This window comes from Macaca nemestrina, chromosome 9, assembly GCF_043159975.1.
Source record: "Macaca nemestrina isolate mMacNem1 chromosome 9, mMacNem.hap1, whole genome shotgun sequence".
Taxonomy (NCBI): Eukaryota; Metazoa; Chordata; class Mammalia; order Primates; family Cercopithecidae; genus Macaca; species Macaca nemestrina.
In genome coordinates this window covers 143,958,903-143,974,977 of record NC_092133.1, presented here as the reverse complement: position 1 = coordinate 143,974,977, position 16,075 = coordinate 143,958,903, and the positions used below count along the sequence as shown (strand labels likewise).

The following is a 16,075-nucleotide window of genomic DNA, read 5'->3' as shown; positions in this document are numbered from 1 at the left end:
AAATTTCTAAAATATCATAGTATATATGGGTTTAATGAGTATAAACAACTGAAATGAAAAAAAAAACAGGGCTTGTTACCCATTTCTGATTTTAAAATGAGATATTGGATAAAAATAAATCTTGGGTCCTTTTTCTTTTTGAGACAGGGTCTCACTCTGTCACTCAGGCTTGAATACAGTAGTGTGATCTCGGCTCACCATAGCCTCGACCTCCCCCAGGCTCAAGTGATTCTCCCACCTCAGCCTCCAGAGTAGCTGGGACCATAGGCATGTGCCACCACATCTGGCTAATTTTTGTATTTTTTGTAGATATGGGGTTTCACCATGTTGCCCAGGCTGGTCTCAAACTCCTGAGTTCAAGCAGTCCTCCTGCCTCAGCCTCCCAGAGTGCTGGGATTACAGGCATGAGCCACCACGCCCAGCGTCTGGATCCTTTAATAAAGTGAATTTTTGTTTCTCTTTTCATTTTTTCACGAGAGACCTAAGGCTTTGCATTTGTCTGTAGCTGTAAAATTTCCCCAAAATGATATGGCTTCAAGCCGGGCACTGACAAAGGGAATTCTGAGCATTCTTGGCCAGCAGCCTTGGCTGCCTGAGAGAAGCCAGCCCTGTGAGACAGTGCTGTGCCAGCCTAAAATGTCCCCATTTCTAACAAATTCCCAGGGTGCTGATGCTGCTGGCCCCCCGGCTGCACTTGGCAAAGCGGGTGCTCTTGTCTGCCACCATCATGCATGTGGATGGCCTTGGCTTCAGGGGCAGCCATGCTCCAGTCCCAGCCTCTTACGAGGAACTCTGATGCAAATAGAAAAATCAGTCAATCCCAGAAAAAAAAATCTTGTGTTTAAGAGTTATGAAATAGGCCGGGCGCGGTGGCTCAAGCCTGTAATCCCAGCACTTTGGGAGGCCGAGACGGGCGGATCACGAGGTCAGGAGATCGAGACCATCCTGGTTAACACGGTGAAACCCCGTCTCTACTAAAAAATACAAAAAATTAGCCGGGTGCGGTGGTGGGCGCCTGTAGTCCCAGCTACTCGGGAGGCTGAGGCAGGAGAATGGCGTAAACCCGGGAGGCGGAGCTTGCAGTGAGCTGAGATCCGGCCACTGCACTCCAGCCCGGGCGACAGAGCGAGACTCTGTCTCAAAAAAAAAAAGAGTTATGAAATAAATGTTTTAGAAATAATGGATTATACGTGGCTAGTTTAATATTAATGGTACACTTGCATTTAATACTTTAAAAGTAATATAACAAGGTAAAACATTTCATTTCCAGATACCTAATCATGAGCTGGTTTGGGCTAAAATGAAAGGTTTTGGGTTTTGGCCAGCCAAAGTCATGCAGAAAGAGGACAATCAAGTCGACGTTCGCTTCTTTGGCCACCACCACCAGAGGTAATTCGCGACCCCATGTTCAGTGTCACCGCCGTGCTTATTAAGTCCTTAAGAAAGTCTGATGATTTCTCCATCAGAGATGCATGAAGTTTATTTTAAATTGAAAAAAAAAAAGGCACATTATGCAGCCAAGAATATGTTCCAAGATAAATTGTTTCCAGGTATTTTTCAGATACTGTTTAGTAAACAGGACATTTTAAATAACTGACACTGTTGAACTTCAGAAGCACATTAGTGCTAAGACTGAATTTATAGTACAATGGGCAGAAGGGCCTCAGAATGTGTCCATTCCATAGACGGTAATGACATCACAGTTGCTCTAGCCATCTTCAAGGCTCAGTTAAAGACATAGACTAAAATCATCAATCTTGTGATCTCAGAATGTGTGTAAATACCTGAAGTGTGCATAAAAATAAGCCACAATAGGAATAAAGAATTAACATGCCATTTATTTGGTTCATTTAACACAGATACTGAGATAAGGTGAAAAAGTGACAGTAGTCAGCTACGCGATCTAAAAGTGATACTTTGCAAGGATTTAAATGAACAGCCCATGGGGCGTCTCCTGTCGTACCAGGAGGCTACTAGTGCGTAGAGAAGCTGCACAATGAGGGGCCTTACTCCTCCCTGTGGTAAAGTTTTACTTGGTCTTTAATTTAAACAGAAGTGTAGTTATAAGAAACCTATAAATACTATAAATTTCCGAAAAGGTAGTTCTGTTCTTTCATAAGTAGATACACACTTACCTGACACTCTCATGTCAAGAAACATTAAATGATGATCCAATAAAATAACTCAATACAAAATGAATGTTTTAATTACATTATTATTAAGTGGTAATTTTTAACATACGCTTAATACCTTATACTCAGATGGTTTCAGTTTCTTATCAGAACAGGCAAGGAGGTAATGTATTTTTGGTAGGTTAGGGTAATTCTTTATGTGAGATTGTGTCCTTGCTTCACCGTCTTCTACCCTAATCTTGACACATTAGTCAGTTTCTGTGAGCCTGAGCAAAATAAGGGCCTCTTGTAAGAGTTTTTGTAAGGTTTAAAGAAATGTTTAGAGAGACTGAGCATAGTACCTAGCACACAGTGAATACTCAGTAAAGGTCAGCTTTTATAATACAACAAATACTCAAGGAATAATGGGGGACAGTTTGCTTCAATGTTTTTCACATTAAGTAAAACACAGTTAACTTAGAAAAAACAAGAATTCAGTTATTTTATAGCCATACTAATAGGAAAGAATAATCTGATAATTAGAACTTTTTATCTATATATTTTTCTTTTTCATCAACTTGCAAGTAGCTTTATAGTGTCTTCAACCGTGAGTGATATTAATAATGAGTTAACTGGTTAGATGTCATTCAGTACACTATGCAGAAAATATTTTTAAAGAATATTTAGGCTAATCTGCAGTAGTCCTAGTCTGTCACCTGAAGAGAGAATTAAAACATCAGATTGCATTTTTAGAGGTATTTTTTTTCCCTCAAGCTTCTTAGGTCCTAGAAGATTTTACCTAAATAATTCTAGACCGATGGGACTCTTAAGGACTTTATTTTAGAAAATAAGAGAGGTTGACAAACTATGTAAAATCATTTTCCTTTTTCCTGGATACAATGTGAACAATTCGAAGTGACGGATTGGTTAGGATATACTTTATAGTCTACCATATTAGAATGTTTAAAAAATTTGATAAAATTATAATCATGAATTTTTAATTATTTAAGCAACATATGCTCAAAAGTTCTAGTTGCTGAGGAGCCTCTGGTTGCAAGTTCTGGCTGATAATTATTCTTTGCTAGTCCATCATATTGTTACATGTGAGTGGGAGGAAAAAGAATGAATGGTTTTGTACCGTTTGTTTCCTCCCATACGCGCCAACAGAATGTGCTGCTCCTTCGTGGACAATGAGCACGTTGTAAATTTCCAGGAAAAGGTCGAGTACGATTGTGTTTACACGTGAGAGCTGCTGCAGTGCGGTTTCTGTGGGATTTGCAAGAGTTTGCCTGCCAAAGAAAGTAGCCGGTAGGACCTGTCTTAAGGAGGCTGAATCTTTTTGCTGCAAGTCACTGGTGGATGGCCCAAAACAAGAGGCCCTTATTTTGCTCAGGCTCACAGAAACTGACTAATGTGTCAAGATTAGGGTAGAAGACGGTGAAGCAAGGACACAATCTCACATAAAGAATTACCCTAACCTACCAGGTACAGACAAAACAGAGCTAGAGCACTTTGGGCTCACTGACATCAGATCACAGAACCATTTTATTCTGCACGTATAGTCCGAGCATTGACAGACATAGAGCCAAATTAGACTCTTCCTCTTTTTATTAGGCTTACCTTAAATTACAGGGTGTTTGTTTGCTTTTTTTTTTTTTTTTGTAGATCAGAGAGCATACCCTGTGATAATTTTTTAAACTGAAATCTGATTACCTACAGTACTGGAGTTGATTAAGAGAATAGAAGTACATCATGAACTGTGTGGAGGCTTTTTAAAGAACAGATGTGAATCCATTTTATTTAAGATAAATAAGGAAAATACCCCTGTAGATACAAGTTCAATCCAGGTAGTCAGCACTGCTTGTAACAGAATTCTCTCTGAAAAGCAAACTACTTTGAAAAAGTCAACAAACCCCTTTTATTGAATTCCTACTACGTAATAGGAAATCAATAAACATCTGTTGACTGGAAGAGTAAATATATTCAAAATCTAATGGCAAGAAACTCTTCCACAAGCATAATTTCATTTGCACTCTGCATTAGAGTTTAGTTTTTCAAAGTTCCGTTTACTTTGGTATGGTTTTTAACAGAGCACTTATGCCAGATGAGATATAATTGATATAATATTCACCAATATATTTATAAATAATGTTATAGAACTTCACATCTAATAATTATAGCTGTCGTTAGCATCTAGTGATACAGATTACTATATATTTAAAATGTGCTTCTAGATTATAAAGTTTGGCTTGTACAAGGAAGTAGAAATCGTTATTTATGGCTGAGCCACATGTGTGATTCTCTAAGAGATTCCTTCAAAACAGTCACAGGCCCAGTATTTCTGGAGCTCTATAATTACAGGCCAGGGATGAAAACTGTGATATATATGCTTGTAGCAGGAAAAAAAATCTTTAACAGAAAAGTGAAAAGCATGACTGTGTGTGTTTCTAGTACCATATCGCAACGTGGACTCTGCTGTAGAAAATTGTCTGTTACTCATGCATCCATATAGTTTCCCGCCTCATTTATGATGTTCCCTCTGCCTGGAATCTCTCCACTCACATTATCTGCTGTCTAAATCTTTCTTATCTTCCAAGACCAAGGCCGAATAAAACGTTCTGACCACTCACAACCAAATGTAAACTCTTCCTCTCCATAGCACCCTCGAGTACCTTTACTACCTGCTGCATTGCATTATAATTATTCCTTAGTTCTTTCTGACAAAATTGTAAGTCCATCAAAGGCAGAGGCAGTGTAGGAAGTGCCATCCTAATAATCAGAAGACCCGAGAGATTCCAACCACTAATAGTTTACCTTAACCCCTGTGGGCAGCGTCTCTTGCTGCCGTCAAATGAGGGAATGAAACTCAGGACCACGTAGACCCCATTCACTTTTCCATTCTTTGTAGTGCCCTCCCCTGGTACACAGTAAACATCTGTTGAATACAACATTTGGGATGGGTACGAATTTAAATCCAGAAAGAGACCAATGCCCAGGAAAAATGTTCTTGAATTTTTAGCATTCTTTCCAACAGAACCAAATGTAGTTTTCATTCGCTAGTTTTAGATATGTATTGCACTTATGTTCACAGCTAACTACATTGTGGCTAAATAATAAATGGCTCTGCTTGTTAATCTGGTTTCTCTAATGAGTAGAGGCATGATGCAAATATGATTTACTGGATAATATTTTTAGATGTTCCCATTTTATATGAATACATGTATGTATCTTGTGAAAATCTCTGGGCATTTTCAAGTGATTCTTTAGTGCTAACTGCAAATAGCTAGATAGGTTATATTAGTTTACAGTATTCAGAACAACAAATAACTTTAAAAGGACTTAGGAAGAATACAGATGTGAACTGTGACAAGCTAAGCTGATTAAATTGTGAACAATTGGGAGGCATTTGTGAATCGAATTCTGAGAACTTTTGTTGACTGTGAAAAACAAAAGAAATCTCATTTATTTTCCACTTGGTAACTGTTTATTCAAGCCATGACGAAGCCTAAGTGATTGCGGTTTTTGCAATTGGCAGAAACGACAATTACTTTTGCACCAAGCTAACAGCTGAGAACTGCCATAGTCACACCTTATGGCAGGCAGGGTCCACTGAAGCCCTCGACCACCTTTCCTGCCATTTGGGGTGTTTCAAACTATCCCTTTACATGTTTTTCCTAGGGCCTGGATTCCTTCTGAAAACATTCAAGATATCACAGTCAACATTCATCGGCTGCACGTGAAGCGCAGTATGGGTTGGAAAAAGGCCTGTGATGAGCTGGAGCTGCATCAGCGTTTCCTACGAGAAGGGAGATTTTGGAAATCTAAGAATGAGGACCGAGGTGAGGAAGAGGCAGAATCCAGTATCTCCTCCACCAGTAATGAGCAGGTGAGTGTGTCTCAGGAAGGAAGTGCCTATTCATTATTACTTTTAAATGCAGAAATCTTAGTGTACACTCCTCACTGTAATGAACAGATTTTGACATTTTCCTTCCCTTTTTTACATTTGTAAAGTGCTCTGCAAAAGTAAACCAAAACCAATTCAAATGAATACATAGATGTAACAATGACCTTGACCCTGCCAGTACCAAGAGAGTTAAGTACAACTGCTCCTCCCTGAAGGTGCGCTAGCTCTTTCAAGCCAGAATAGTAATAAGTCAGTGGTAACTGAGTGGATGGAAGGATGCAAAAGGTAGAAATGTATTCACTTCTCACCTGTGGGTCCACTATGAGTGTTTTCAGCAGAGAAGTATTTCCTAGTGTCTGGAATAATATATTACTTTTATAATGCCCACAGCTAAAGGTCACTCAAGAACCAAGAGCAAAGAAAGGACGACGTAATCAAAGTGTGGAGCCCAAAAAGGAAGTAAGTTGCCCACCTCGCAGTATCCAGGTGGCAAATGAAACAGGAACTATTTTCAGAGTATTTTGTATTTTCAAAGTATTTCAAAGACAATCACTCTTGGTGGATACTTGGAAATTCAGTTGCTGTCAATCGAATAATATCCATCAAGCTGAAACCAGTCTTCTGACTTCCCTGTCATTATCTGTTACCCTGGAGTAGCTCCAAGTCTCCATCTTAATTCAGCAGCCACTGACCAAAGCTTGGCTAAGTGGGAAGGGCACGTTGCTATTAATACATTTCCTGGGCGCTCTGATATTTTTCCTAAGTATTATTAAAAACAACACATTTATCCAGTATATCGGTTGTGCCAACATTTGAAAACTTGAAGGAGACTGTGGTTGAGCTCAGCCGTTTTAAGTGATATAAGCTCTGCATGTTTTAAAACTGTGTAAATCTGGACACATTTCAAACATATATTCAGTGAGAAGTGGTTTAGGCTTTTAGGAAATTTGTTAATGAATCTAGTCCAATGAAGTGATTATAAGTTGACAATACTTTTTATATTCTATAAATTTTTATGTTTATTTTAAAAACAAAACTTACAGTATTAAGTAAAATTATAAATGAAGCTTACGTTTGTAATTGTAGCTGTTGTTAATTGTAGCTGTTGTTAATTGTAGCTGTTGTTAATTGCATGTTCTTTTCATTCACTGATTGGGGGAGATTTGTTTATTTTTAAATTGTGGCAAAGTATACATTAAATCTACCATCCTAACCATATTTTTTAACAGAAGTTTATTATATGGCTGTTTACGTATATCACTGTATTTTTAGCCTAATAGAGTAGTTCTTGAACTAGTGAATTATATTGCTTTGTTTTGCATCTAAACTCTTGTCTTACCTTTTAGGAACCAGAGCCTGAAACAGAAGCAGTAAGTTCTAGCCAGGAAATACCCACGATGCCTCAGCCAATCGAAAAAGTCTCCGTGTCAACTCAGACCAAGAAGTTAAGTGCCTCTTCACCAAGAATGCTGCATCGGAGCACCCAGACCACCAGTGATGGCGTGTGTCAGAGCATGTGCCATGACAAATACACGAAGATCTTCAATGACTTCAAAGACCGGATGAAGTCGGACCACAAGCGGGAGACAGAGCGTGTTGTCCGAGAAGCTCTGGAGAAGGTAATGCTTGTCGCCACACTGGGTGCCCTGCTGCAGCCGGCACTCCTGTCATGGTTAGGCTCCTTTTACTCATGCATCAACCCAGTAGCAGCTTTTAAATGTAGCAATAGAATGACACCAGTATCTTTTATAGCATTTCAAGTAATAATGATACTTTTCTCACCTAAATTTTTTACACATGTAATGAAGGGGAAAACGGTACCTCATGCAAGTAGAAACGATGTGTTAAGTTTCTGTTCCGTTGTAGGCGGTCTGTGTAAGTCGTGCGCTCTTACTGTGGGTTGTCTTTTCATTCCAGCTGCGTTCTGAGATGGAAGAAGAAAAGAGACAAGCTGTAAATAAAGCTGTGGCCAACATGCAGGGTGAGATGGACAGAAAATGTAAGCAAGTAAAGGAAAAGTGTAAGGAGGAGTTCGTAGAAGAAATCAAGAAGCTGGCAACACAGCACAAGCAACTGATTTCTCAGACCAAGAAGAAGCAGTGGGTAAATACCAGTCTTTTTTAGACTGTTATTTCTGAAAACGTACCACAGGTATGATGCCAGTTTATTCAGAAGGTAGCTGTGGCACGTGCAGAAGATGTTTCTGAAATAAGATCAAATGTGAAGTGGTCAGCTTTAGTTTTTAAAATTTTATTAACAGTCCTATGATCTCTCAACCCCAGATCCCGTATTACTGTGTACTGCTCAGGATTATTTTGTTAAAGTGAGATTATAATACCTTATTACATATTTATTACAATTAACTTATATAATTTCTCCATCTATGCAAATATTTTATTTGGGCAAATTGGCTGGCCCTAACTTTTACCTGGTGATTTCAGATGGGTAACATCCAAATGGTGAAATTATAAATGTAATTATCACAATAAATTAAAGAGTTTCAGATTTCCCTGCACTTAACATTTATGCATTAGATTTTGTTAAAGAAATCAATTATTTTTACTTTATAGTAGTGACATTTCACTGGTCTCTAACTACCCTCCCTTATACCTGACCAGCTAGTGTCATTTGTCATCATGTCCGGCTCGCGAGTCTCATCCTCCCCACCAGAGCGGGAGCGGGAGCTTCTGAGTACACAGCATCCAAGTGCTTATCTTACAGTCGCCACAGTGCTCAGTGAATTAGGGAAAAGTTTTGCTCCCAAAAGCTCATAACTTGGTTTCAGTTGACTATATAAAGTTCTGTGATAATTCTTCATTTTATCCAGCCTATATTATATAAATACACATAAACTCTTCATGAAAGAAATATTTTTAAATCTGTGACAAAGATTTGGCAAGAAGGAAAAGAGAAACTTAGCATATAATTTAGAAGAATACATGAAGATAACTTGGTAGGAAGAGGTGGTGAATAACAAAATAAATATTGTTAACAAAAGACCAGGCAATCTGTGGAGGGAAAAAGAGAGCTTTATTTTCTGTTAAAAAAACAGCCTGCACATTGGGTGGCACAGCCTTCAGTACAAGTGAAAGTGTGCTCTCCGAAGAAGAAAATTTCCATATTCTTTAAGAAATTTCATTGGTGCTAGTAAAGTTTTGAGGAGCTGACAAGCTCTGATTGGTGACGGATGGCAGTCGGCAAAACTAGTCTGAGAGTTGCAGCCAACATTTCGTGTTCCAAGTGCTTTTCCCCCCAGCTCCTCAACTCAGTTTTAGTTGGGTATGACAAGAATGACTGAATTTGTGTGATCAACTCTCACAATATCATTAGATAGGAATTAAGGTATGCTCAAGATAACAGAAGCACAACACCCAAAGACGCTCATGCCTGTAGTCCCAGTGCTTTGGGAGGCCAAGGCAGAAGGAGTGCTTGAGCCCAGGAGTTCAAGGTTGCAGAGAGCTGTGATCGCACCACTGCACTCCAGCCTAGGCGATGGAACAAGATCCTGTCTCTTAAAAAATTTTTATGAGTAGAAATCTCTTAAGTTTACTAATAAAGAATCAAGAAAATGGGAAGAAGAGGCCATAATTATAAAACTGTCTTTTATAGCACTTTACCATTTGTGAAATAGCTGAAGTGGGTATTTTTGTACTCTAAGATGAGGAATTTAAGACCTATTAAAAACCCAGTTGGCAGAGCTGAGCTTTGTGTGCTCATCACATTGGGTCTAGTAGACTAGTAAAAGGGTTAGAATTCTTTCTTCTTGGCCAGGCTCAATGCTCACGTCTGTAATCCCAGCACTTGGGGAGGCCGAGGCAGGCAGATCACTTGAGACCATGAAACTCCATCTCTGCAAAAAATACAAAAATTAGCCGGGCATGGTGGCGTGTGCCTGAAACTCCAGCTACTTGGGAGGCTCAGGCAGGAGAATCTCTTGAACCCAGGAGGTAGAGATTGAAATGAGCTGAGATTGTGCCACTGCACTCCAGCCTGGGCAACAGAGCGAGACTCTGTCTCAAAGAACAAAAGAATTCTTTCTTCCCAATTACATCTTTCATTGTTGTAAGAAATAGAATAGTATTACAGGACAGAAAGCATGTAGGCATGCCAGATGCCGAATAATGGATGTCACGAGAAACATAGAAAGATGCATCTATTAAATATACCCATAGAAAGGGGGAAATTGAAAACGGATGAATACACAAAGAAAGAGTAGGTACTTGGGGGAAGGGATGGTGGTGCTCTGTCAAGTCTTAAAGATGAGGAAACTAAGAAGTTAAATAGCTCGATCTGAAGCCGTGTGACCAGTGGGTGGCACAGACCCCAGATGTGAATCCCGACACGCCTCACTCAAGCTGTTTCCAAAATTCACTCTGCACCTTTCTAATGGGGATTTTACTGAAGGTGCAATTGCTGAAATAATAGATAATAATGCATACGATACACAATCAGGAAGAAAATTAGAATTTTTAGTATCAAATGTAGGCTATTCTCCCTCCAGGGCTCTCACCAGCCATCAAATCTGCATGTGTCTATCTACAGAACTTTCATATTTATACTGATCTGTTGTCAAGTGTTTACATTCAAAACAGTCTCTCATCTTCCTTGCCTCACTGTGGGTGTCTGTTCATGATACTACCATTAGTTCACCAAGCCAGCTTGGAACTTTAGCTTTACTTTTTTCACTGTTCTTCCATGACCAGAGTTCAACCACGGTACTATGGACCCTTGCACTAGAACATTCTTCGGGGGAGGTGTACATTGTGGGATGTTTAACAGCATCCCAGGCCTCTGTCCGCCAGTAGTACCTTCTGCCCCAAAGTTGTGACAGTCAAAAGTATCTCCAGACATTGCCAAATAAGATGAACACTGAGACTTGGCCACTAGATTTGAGGTTGTAAGTGACCTTGCTAACAGCATATTAGTGGCACGGGATGAGTAAAGACTGCAGCGTAGCTAGAAAGGGATGTGAAGTCAAGGGCATTTTAAGAAAAGAAACGGGAATGACCCCCATAGAGATGGAAAAAACAGTGGTGTCAGGTACCACCTGACAGCAGCTTGAGTTTGCTGACAGCCGGGCATGAGCTACAGTCATCCGCAGCGCTCCCTTTCCATCTGCTGTGCATAAAACGTATTCAGATTCCACAAAGGGTCGAGCCAGAAAGATCTGTTAAAAGCACCACCTCAGGAGTCTGCCGTTTTAACCAGTCTCTTAGACATCCACACCCCAGTCTAAAGACTGCCCCGATTTCTTCCCCGCAGTGCTACAACTGTGAGGAGGAGGCCATGTACCACTGCTGCTGGAACACGTCCTACTGCTCTATCAAGTGCCAGCAGGAGCACTGGCACGCGGAGCACAAGCGCACCTGCCGCCGGAAAAGATGAAGCCGGCCCTTCCGGAGTCGCCCCAACGATCACTCTTTCCAGACACAGCGGTTTTTGTTTCCAAGAAGCCAAAATTGTTTAGAATTTGCTTCCCATTTTGCACCAGCCTTTAAACACTTTTCGTGAAGAAATTTTGCACAGTAGTTTAAATCTTTTGTTAATGCTCCTCCGAAGTTTTTCAGGGGGTAAAAGTAACATCAGTGGAGGGTATTATTTTAAATAAATTTTAATTGAGAATTTGTTGCATTTTCAGCAAATTTTAAAACATTTTTAGGTTTTACAGAGATTTTAACCTTTAAACAACAGATCTTTAAACAGGTGAATACAAGTGAGTTTAACAAAGAAACATTTAGAATAGATCTGAATGTAAGAACTACAGAACTGTTTCAGAAATAAAACATACTACCTTGATGTGACATTTTTTTCTTAACCTTGTTGAGCTGGTTTTGTTCAGCTTAATTTACTGTTCAAAGGCATTATCTGTTGGTCACACCAGTGGGTATATGATTGAATTTAGGGAACAGGGTTGACACAGCAGGGCTAGTCCTGCATATTTTTTCTTAAATATTTCCCAATTGTGTTTTTCATTATTTCTTTTCAATATATAACTTTTATAACAAATTATTAGCTTTGATCTTGTAGTTTAAAATTGCAGGGAACTGGGGTAATCTTTTACTGAGCTGGATCTTAGAGAAAATGAATATTTAAATTTTAAAGTTTGCACATTTCATCTTTGTCCTAACATGAGTGCTTGTAACAAAATAAACAACAAAAACAAAGAGCCAAAAACTACCTTTATCCATATGTGAAATTACAGATGAGGCATACAAATTTATTTAATGCTTCCCTTCCCTTCCCACATATCATCTCACTGCCTATTATCTGGTGTCACCTCATGTATTGTAAGTTAATACTAAAAGAAGAGAAAGCACTTAAGTTTCACAGAAGCCGTTATGTTTGTAGTAATGGGTCATTGCCTACTAATGAACTCCATCACTGTACACAGAATGAAGAATAATGCATGTTAATTTTCTTGTATTAAAGATGCCGTGATTTGTAAAAAGTCTGTATTTTGCGGAATGTCTGGATTAAGAAGCATTACCAATAGGAATGGATCGATAGTTGAATAATGATTTTTTATACATAGATATATAAAATACAGCCAGGAAAACTTAAATTTCTTTTAAAATATCTCACAGTTTATGTGTTTTTTTTTAAAGACTGATCTTAGAACAAGTCAAATTCCCATTTATCATTTAGTTATTTTTTGAGGTTAGAGAAATAATTTGTAAATATTTATTTAGACCTTTGATATTTATTAAAGCAATTACTCACAATGGAAGTGAAAGAATCAGGAGAAAAGCCTTTTAAAAAGTTTTCTCCAGGTTTGTCAGGGTCACTCTAAAGATAAAAATGTAACTAAGTCTTCTGTGAAATATCCATCTAATCTTGATGCTGTTGCAGATGGTGGTGACACAAGTTAATTGACAAACTACTGCCAAATGGTGCACAATATTTTGTAAAAAGTACCCAGTAGCCCCATTTCATACAATGTTCCTAAATTACGCAGTGACTTGGCATCATCGCTCCCTCCTTGTTGCTGTGTAATTGGAGTTGCCACAGTGTGTGGCGCTGATGGACGTGTCAGAACCGAGAACACTTAACCTTCTTTGATTGTTTTTCAAGTTTTAAGACTTCGATCCACCCCTATGAGAGCAAGTAATTGTGGAAATATTTTTGGTGTAAAATCATTCCAGAGTATGTAATATTTAACTGATAGCTGCATGAAAGTGAGATTCGTGTTACTTTGGCTTTTTTGTCTCTGTTGACACGGTTGCACATTTCCAAGTTACTACAGCGTGAAAACTGTGTGTTTAAAAAAAAAAAAAAAACAAAATTAAAAAAAGAGATTGTGGCCTGGTTTTGTAAAAGTTTTAGGTAAAATTACAATTGATTGTTTTAGGAATCATTATTAAAAATTTTCTGCAAATCATAAAGCTATATCGAGGTGTTGAGCTTAGCCACTATGCACATTGTAATTATTCATTGTGGCTGTCCAGTTCTATGATGCATTCTGGCATTTTGTAAGCTGCTCTGACTAGCAATATATAGATTCATTTAATGTGTTAACATTGGTTAATAAATGTATTTAAAAAAAAAACTAGCTTTAGAAATTTATTTAGTCTAGCCCCTGTATCCAACCAAATACTACTGTTGCTAAATGTTGGTCATATACTGTGGCTCACTCTTTGGTGACTATTTAACGTTATATAAAATCAGTGTGTTAAACATCATTCATTCACCTAAACATATAAATTGAATTTACTTTCACCAGATCTCAAAAAGACCATACATGATATAAAAAGGAGAGGATGATGATTGTATCAGCTGCATATCAATTATTGCAAATCAGCCTGAAAAACAGACAACTCAGAATGAGGCAGATTCTTAATTGGAAGCCAGCTGAGGCTTACCCTTTGCTGTTTTCATCTCCTTGTTGGTATGGTGGTTGCAGGTAGTTAACCAGCCCCAGTTCTTAGTGCCAACATTAACCCAGCCTTAGTCGGTACTCTCTGGTTTTCATCATTCATGCCCTGTAGATGCATCACAACTGAGATCAGATGGTTTAGGTCTGAATATTAAAGTCCCAGTTACTGTAGGATTGTAAAGTTTCCAACAGTTAGTAGTAGTAGTCTATTCATCCTCATTTTGTCTTTCTTCTTCTAGATACATTTTCCTAAGCAACAGGTTTACTGGTCCTCACTTAAAAATAAGGTGTCGGCCAGGCACAGTGGCTCATGCCTGTAATCCCAGCACTTTGGGAGGCCAAGGTGGGCAGATCACCTGAGGTCAGGAGTTTGAGACCAGCCTGGCCAACATGGTGAAACCCTCTCTCTACAAAAATACAAAAAAAAAATGAGCCAGGCATGATGACAGGTGTCTGCAATCCCAGCTACTCGGGAGGCTGAGGTGGGAAAATCGCTTGAACCCGGGAGGCAGAGGTTGCAGTGAGCCGAGATCGCCCCATTGCACTCCAGCCTGGCGACACAGCGAGACTCCGTCTCAAAAAAAAAAAAGGTATCACTTGTCACTTTATGAAATGCCAACTCTGATTCTAGACCTTAATTATTAGAATTGTGTTTTAAAATAGTCTTTTCAATTAAAAAAATGTCAGTTGACAAATACGAAACCCGCATCTATAATGCATGAGTATCACTAAAAATTTTAGTCATTGATGACAGCAAAATGAAAGAAGGCCTCTAGGAGGGTGTATGGAGTGAATGAAGTGACAAGGTTGCTTCTGTAATTGGGGGCAGACGAAATTGAAGTAGTGAAGCAAGTGACTGAGAGAATAAAAAGCAGTTTGCCACTTTCCAATATAAAAGAAAATAAAACTAGAAATAGGATACTTGTGTGAAAGTGGTCTTTTCATAAACAAGAAGGAAAAATGTGCAACTGTAGCAAAGCAATAGCTTTGGTCGGGCTACTCAAGACAAGATAGGTGTAAACAGGTAAGTTTAAAAAGATTTAATAACTTGCTCAGACTTACCTAGTAGGTGAGCGGCAGAGCTAGGTCTCAAGCTCGGTTCGGTTTGATTGTAAAACCCATTTTCTTAACTCTTACGCTAGGCTGAATATACAGATAGAAAATTACTTGACAAACATTTGAAATTAAAGTCATCAAGTTCAATACATCTAGAATCAAACCCATCACCTTCCCCTGCCTCACTCCACTTCTCCAGTCTCACAGTCCTGGTCACCCAGACTAGACTGATGTAACAAGTGGCCTCGCCCTGTTCTTTGCCTTCAGTCTTTAATTCAGTAGTTCTCAAACTTGTGACATCAGGATTGCTGGAGGGCTTATTAAAGCACCACTAGGTTCCACCTCCAGCATGTGCATTGCTCCCAAGTTCCTAAGTGTTGCTGATGGGAACATCCCTTGAGAACACTGCTTTACTGACACGTGGAGGGGGGAAAAAATAAAAAGAAATGGACCCTTTCCTGAAAAGTGCACATTTACATACACGCACAGATAATGCTGCGCAAAATTCTGTGGATTCCTAAGGCCCAGAATTCTGTTGACCCTCACGTTAAGAATCCTTAATCCAGTAGGACTAGAGCAGCAAAATGGGAGGGATACAAGTGGAGGCCCGTTACTGTAATTTAAGTAAGTCAGGGCCTCGCAAACGTTCGTGAGCACACAGATCACCTGAGGACCTGGTAAAGGGTCTGGTGTGGGGGAGCCGGTAATTCTGCCCCTTCTAATGAGCCTCCAGGTGGTACTGATTCTTGTGGACAGGGACAGTACATGAGAGGCCGGGTGCTCAGGAGTGTGTAAACTCATGAGATGAAGTACTACTGCACTAAATTATAAACTCCATAAAGCAGTACTGTTAAATAAAAATATATGAGGCATGCATGTCACTTCAAATTCTCTAATAGCCATATTTGAAAAGTCAGAAATAGGTAACATTAATAATACCTCTTAATATATCCAGAATACCACTTCAACATGTGATTAACATAAAAATGATTGAGATCGCTTACATTCATGTTTAGCACTAAGTCTTTAAAAGCTGGTGTGTCTTTTATAGCTTCCGCGTATCTCCATTCAGACTGGCCATGCTCATTTACACGTAGCCAGTGGCAACCTGTATTCAATTCAGTGTATTGG

General features: G+C 39.1%; 1 protein-coding gene across 15 annotated transcripts in view; it reads left to right on the top strand.

Moving 5' to 3' along the window:
• Positions 1-12,179, top strand: part of LOC105490820 (zinc finger MYND-type containing 11) — a 117,242-nt gene extending 105,063 nt beyond the window's left edge. For all 15 annotated transcript variants that reach the window (XM_011756745.3, XM_011756744.3, XM_011756747.3 and 12 more), the window contains 6 exons: positions 1,271-1,389; positions 5,790-5,997; positions 6,406-6,474; positions 7,362-7,634; positions 7,933-8,118; positions 11,278-12,179. In XM_011756745.3, the coding sequence (XP_011755047.1) occupies positions 1,271-1,389; positions 5,790-5,997; positions 6,406-6,474; positions 7,362-7,634; positions 7,933-8,118; positions 11,278-11,400 (978 nt within the window). In that variant the 3' untranslated portion in view covers positions 11,401-12,179. The remainder of the gene's footprint in view (positions 1-1,270; positions 1,390-5,789; positions 5,998-6,405; positions 6,475-7,361; positions 7,635-7,932; positions 8,119-11,277) is intronic.
• Positions 12,180-16,075: the final 3,896 nt, after the last annotated feature.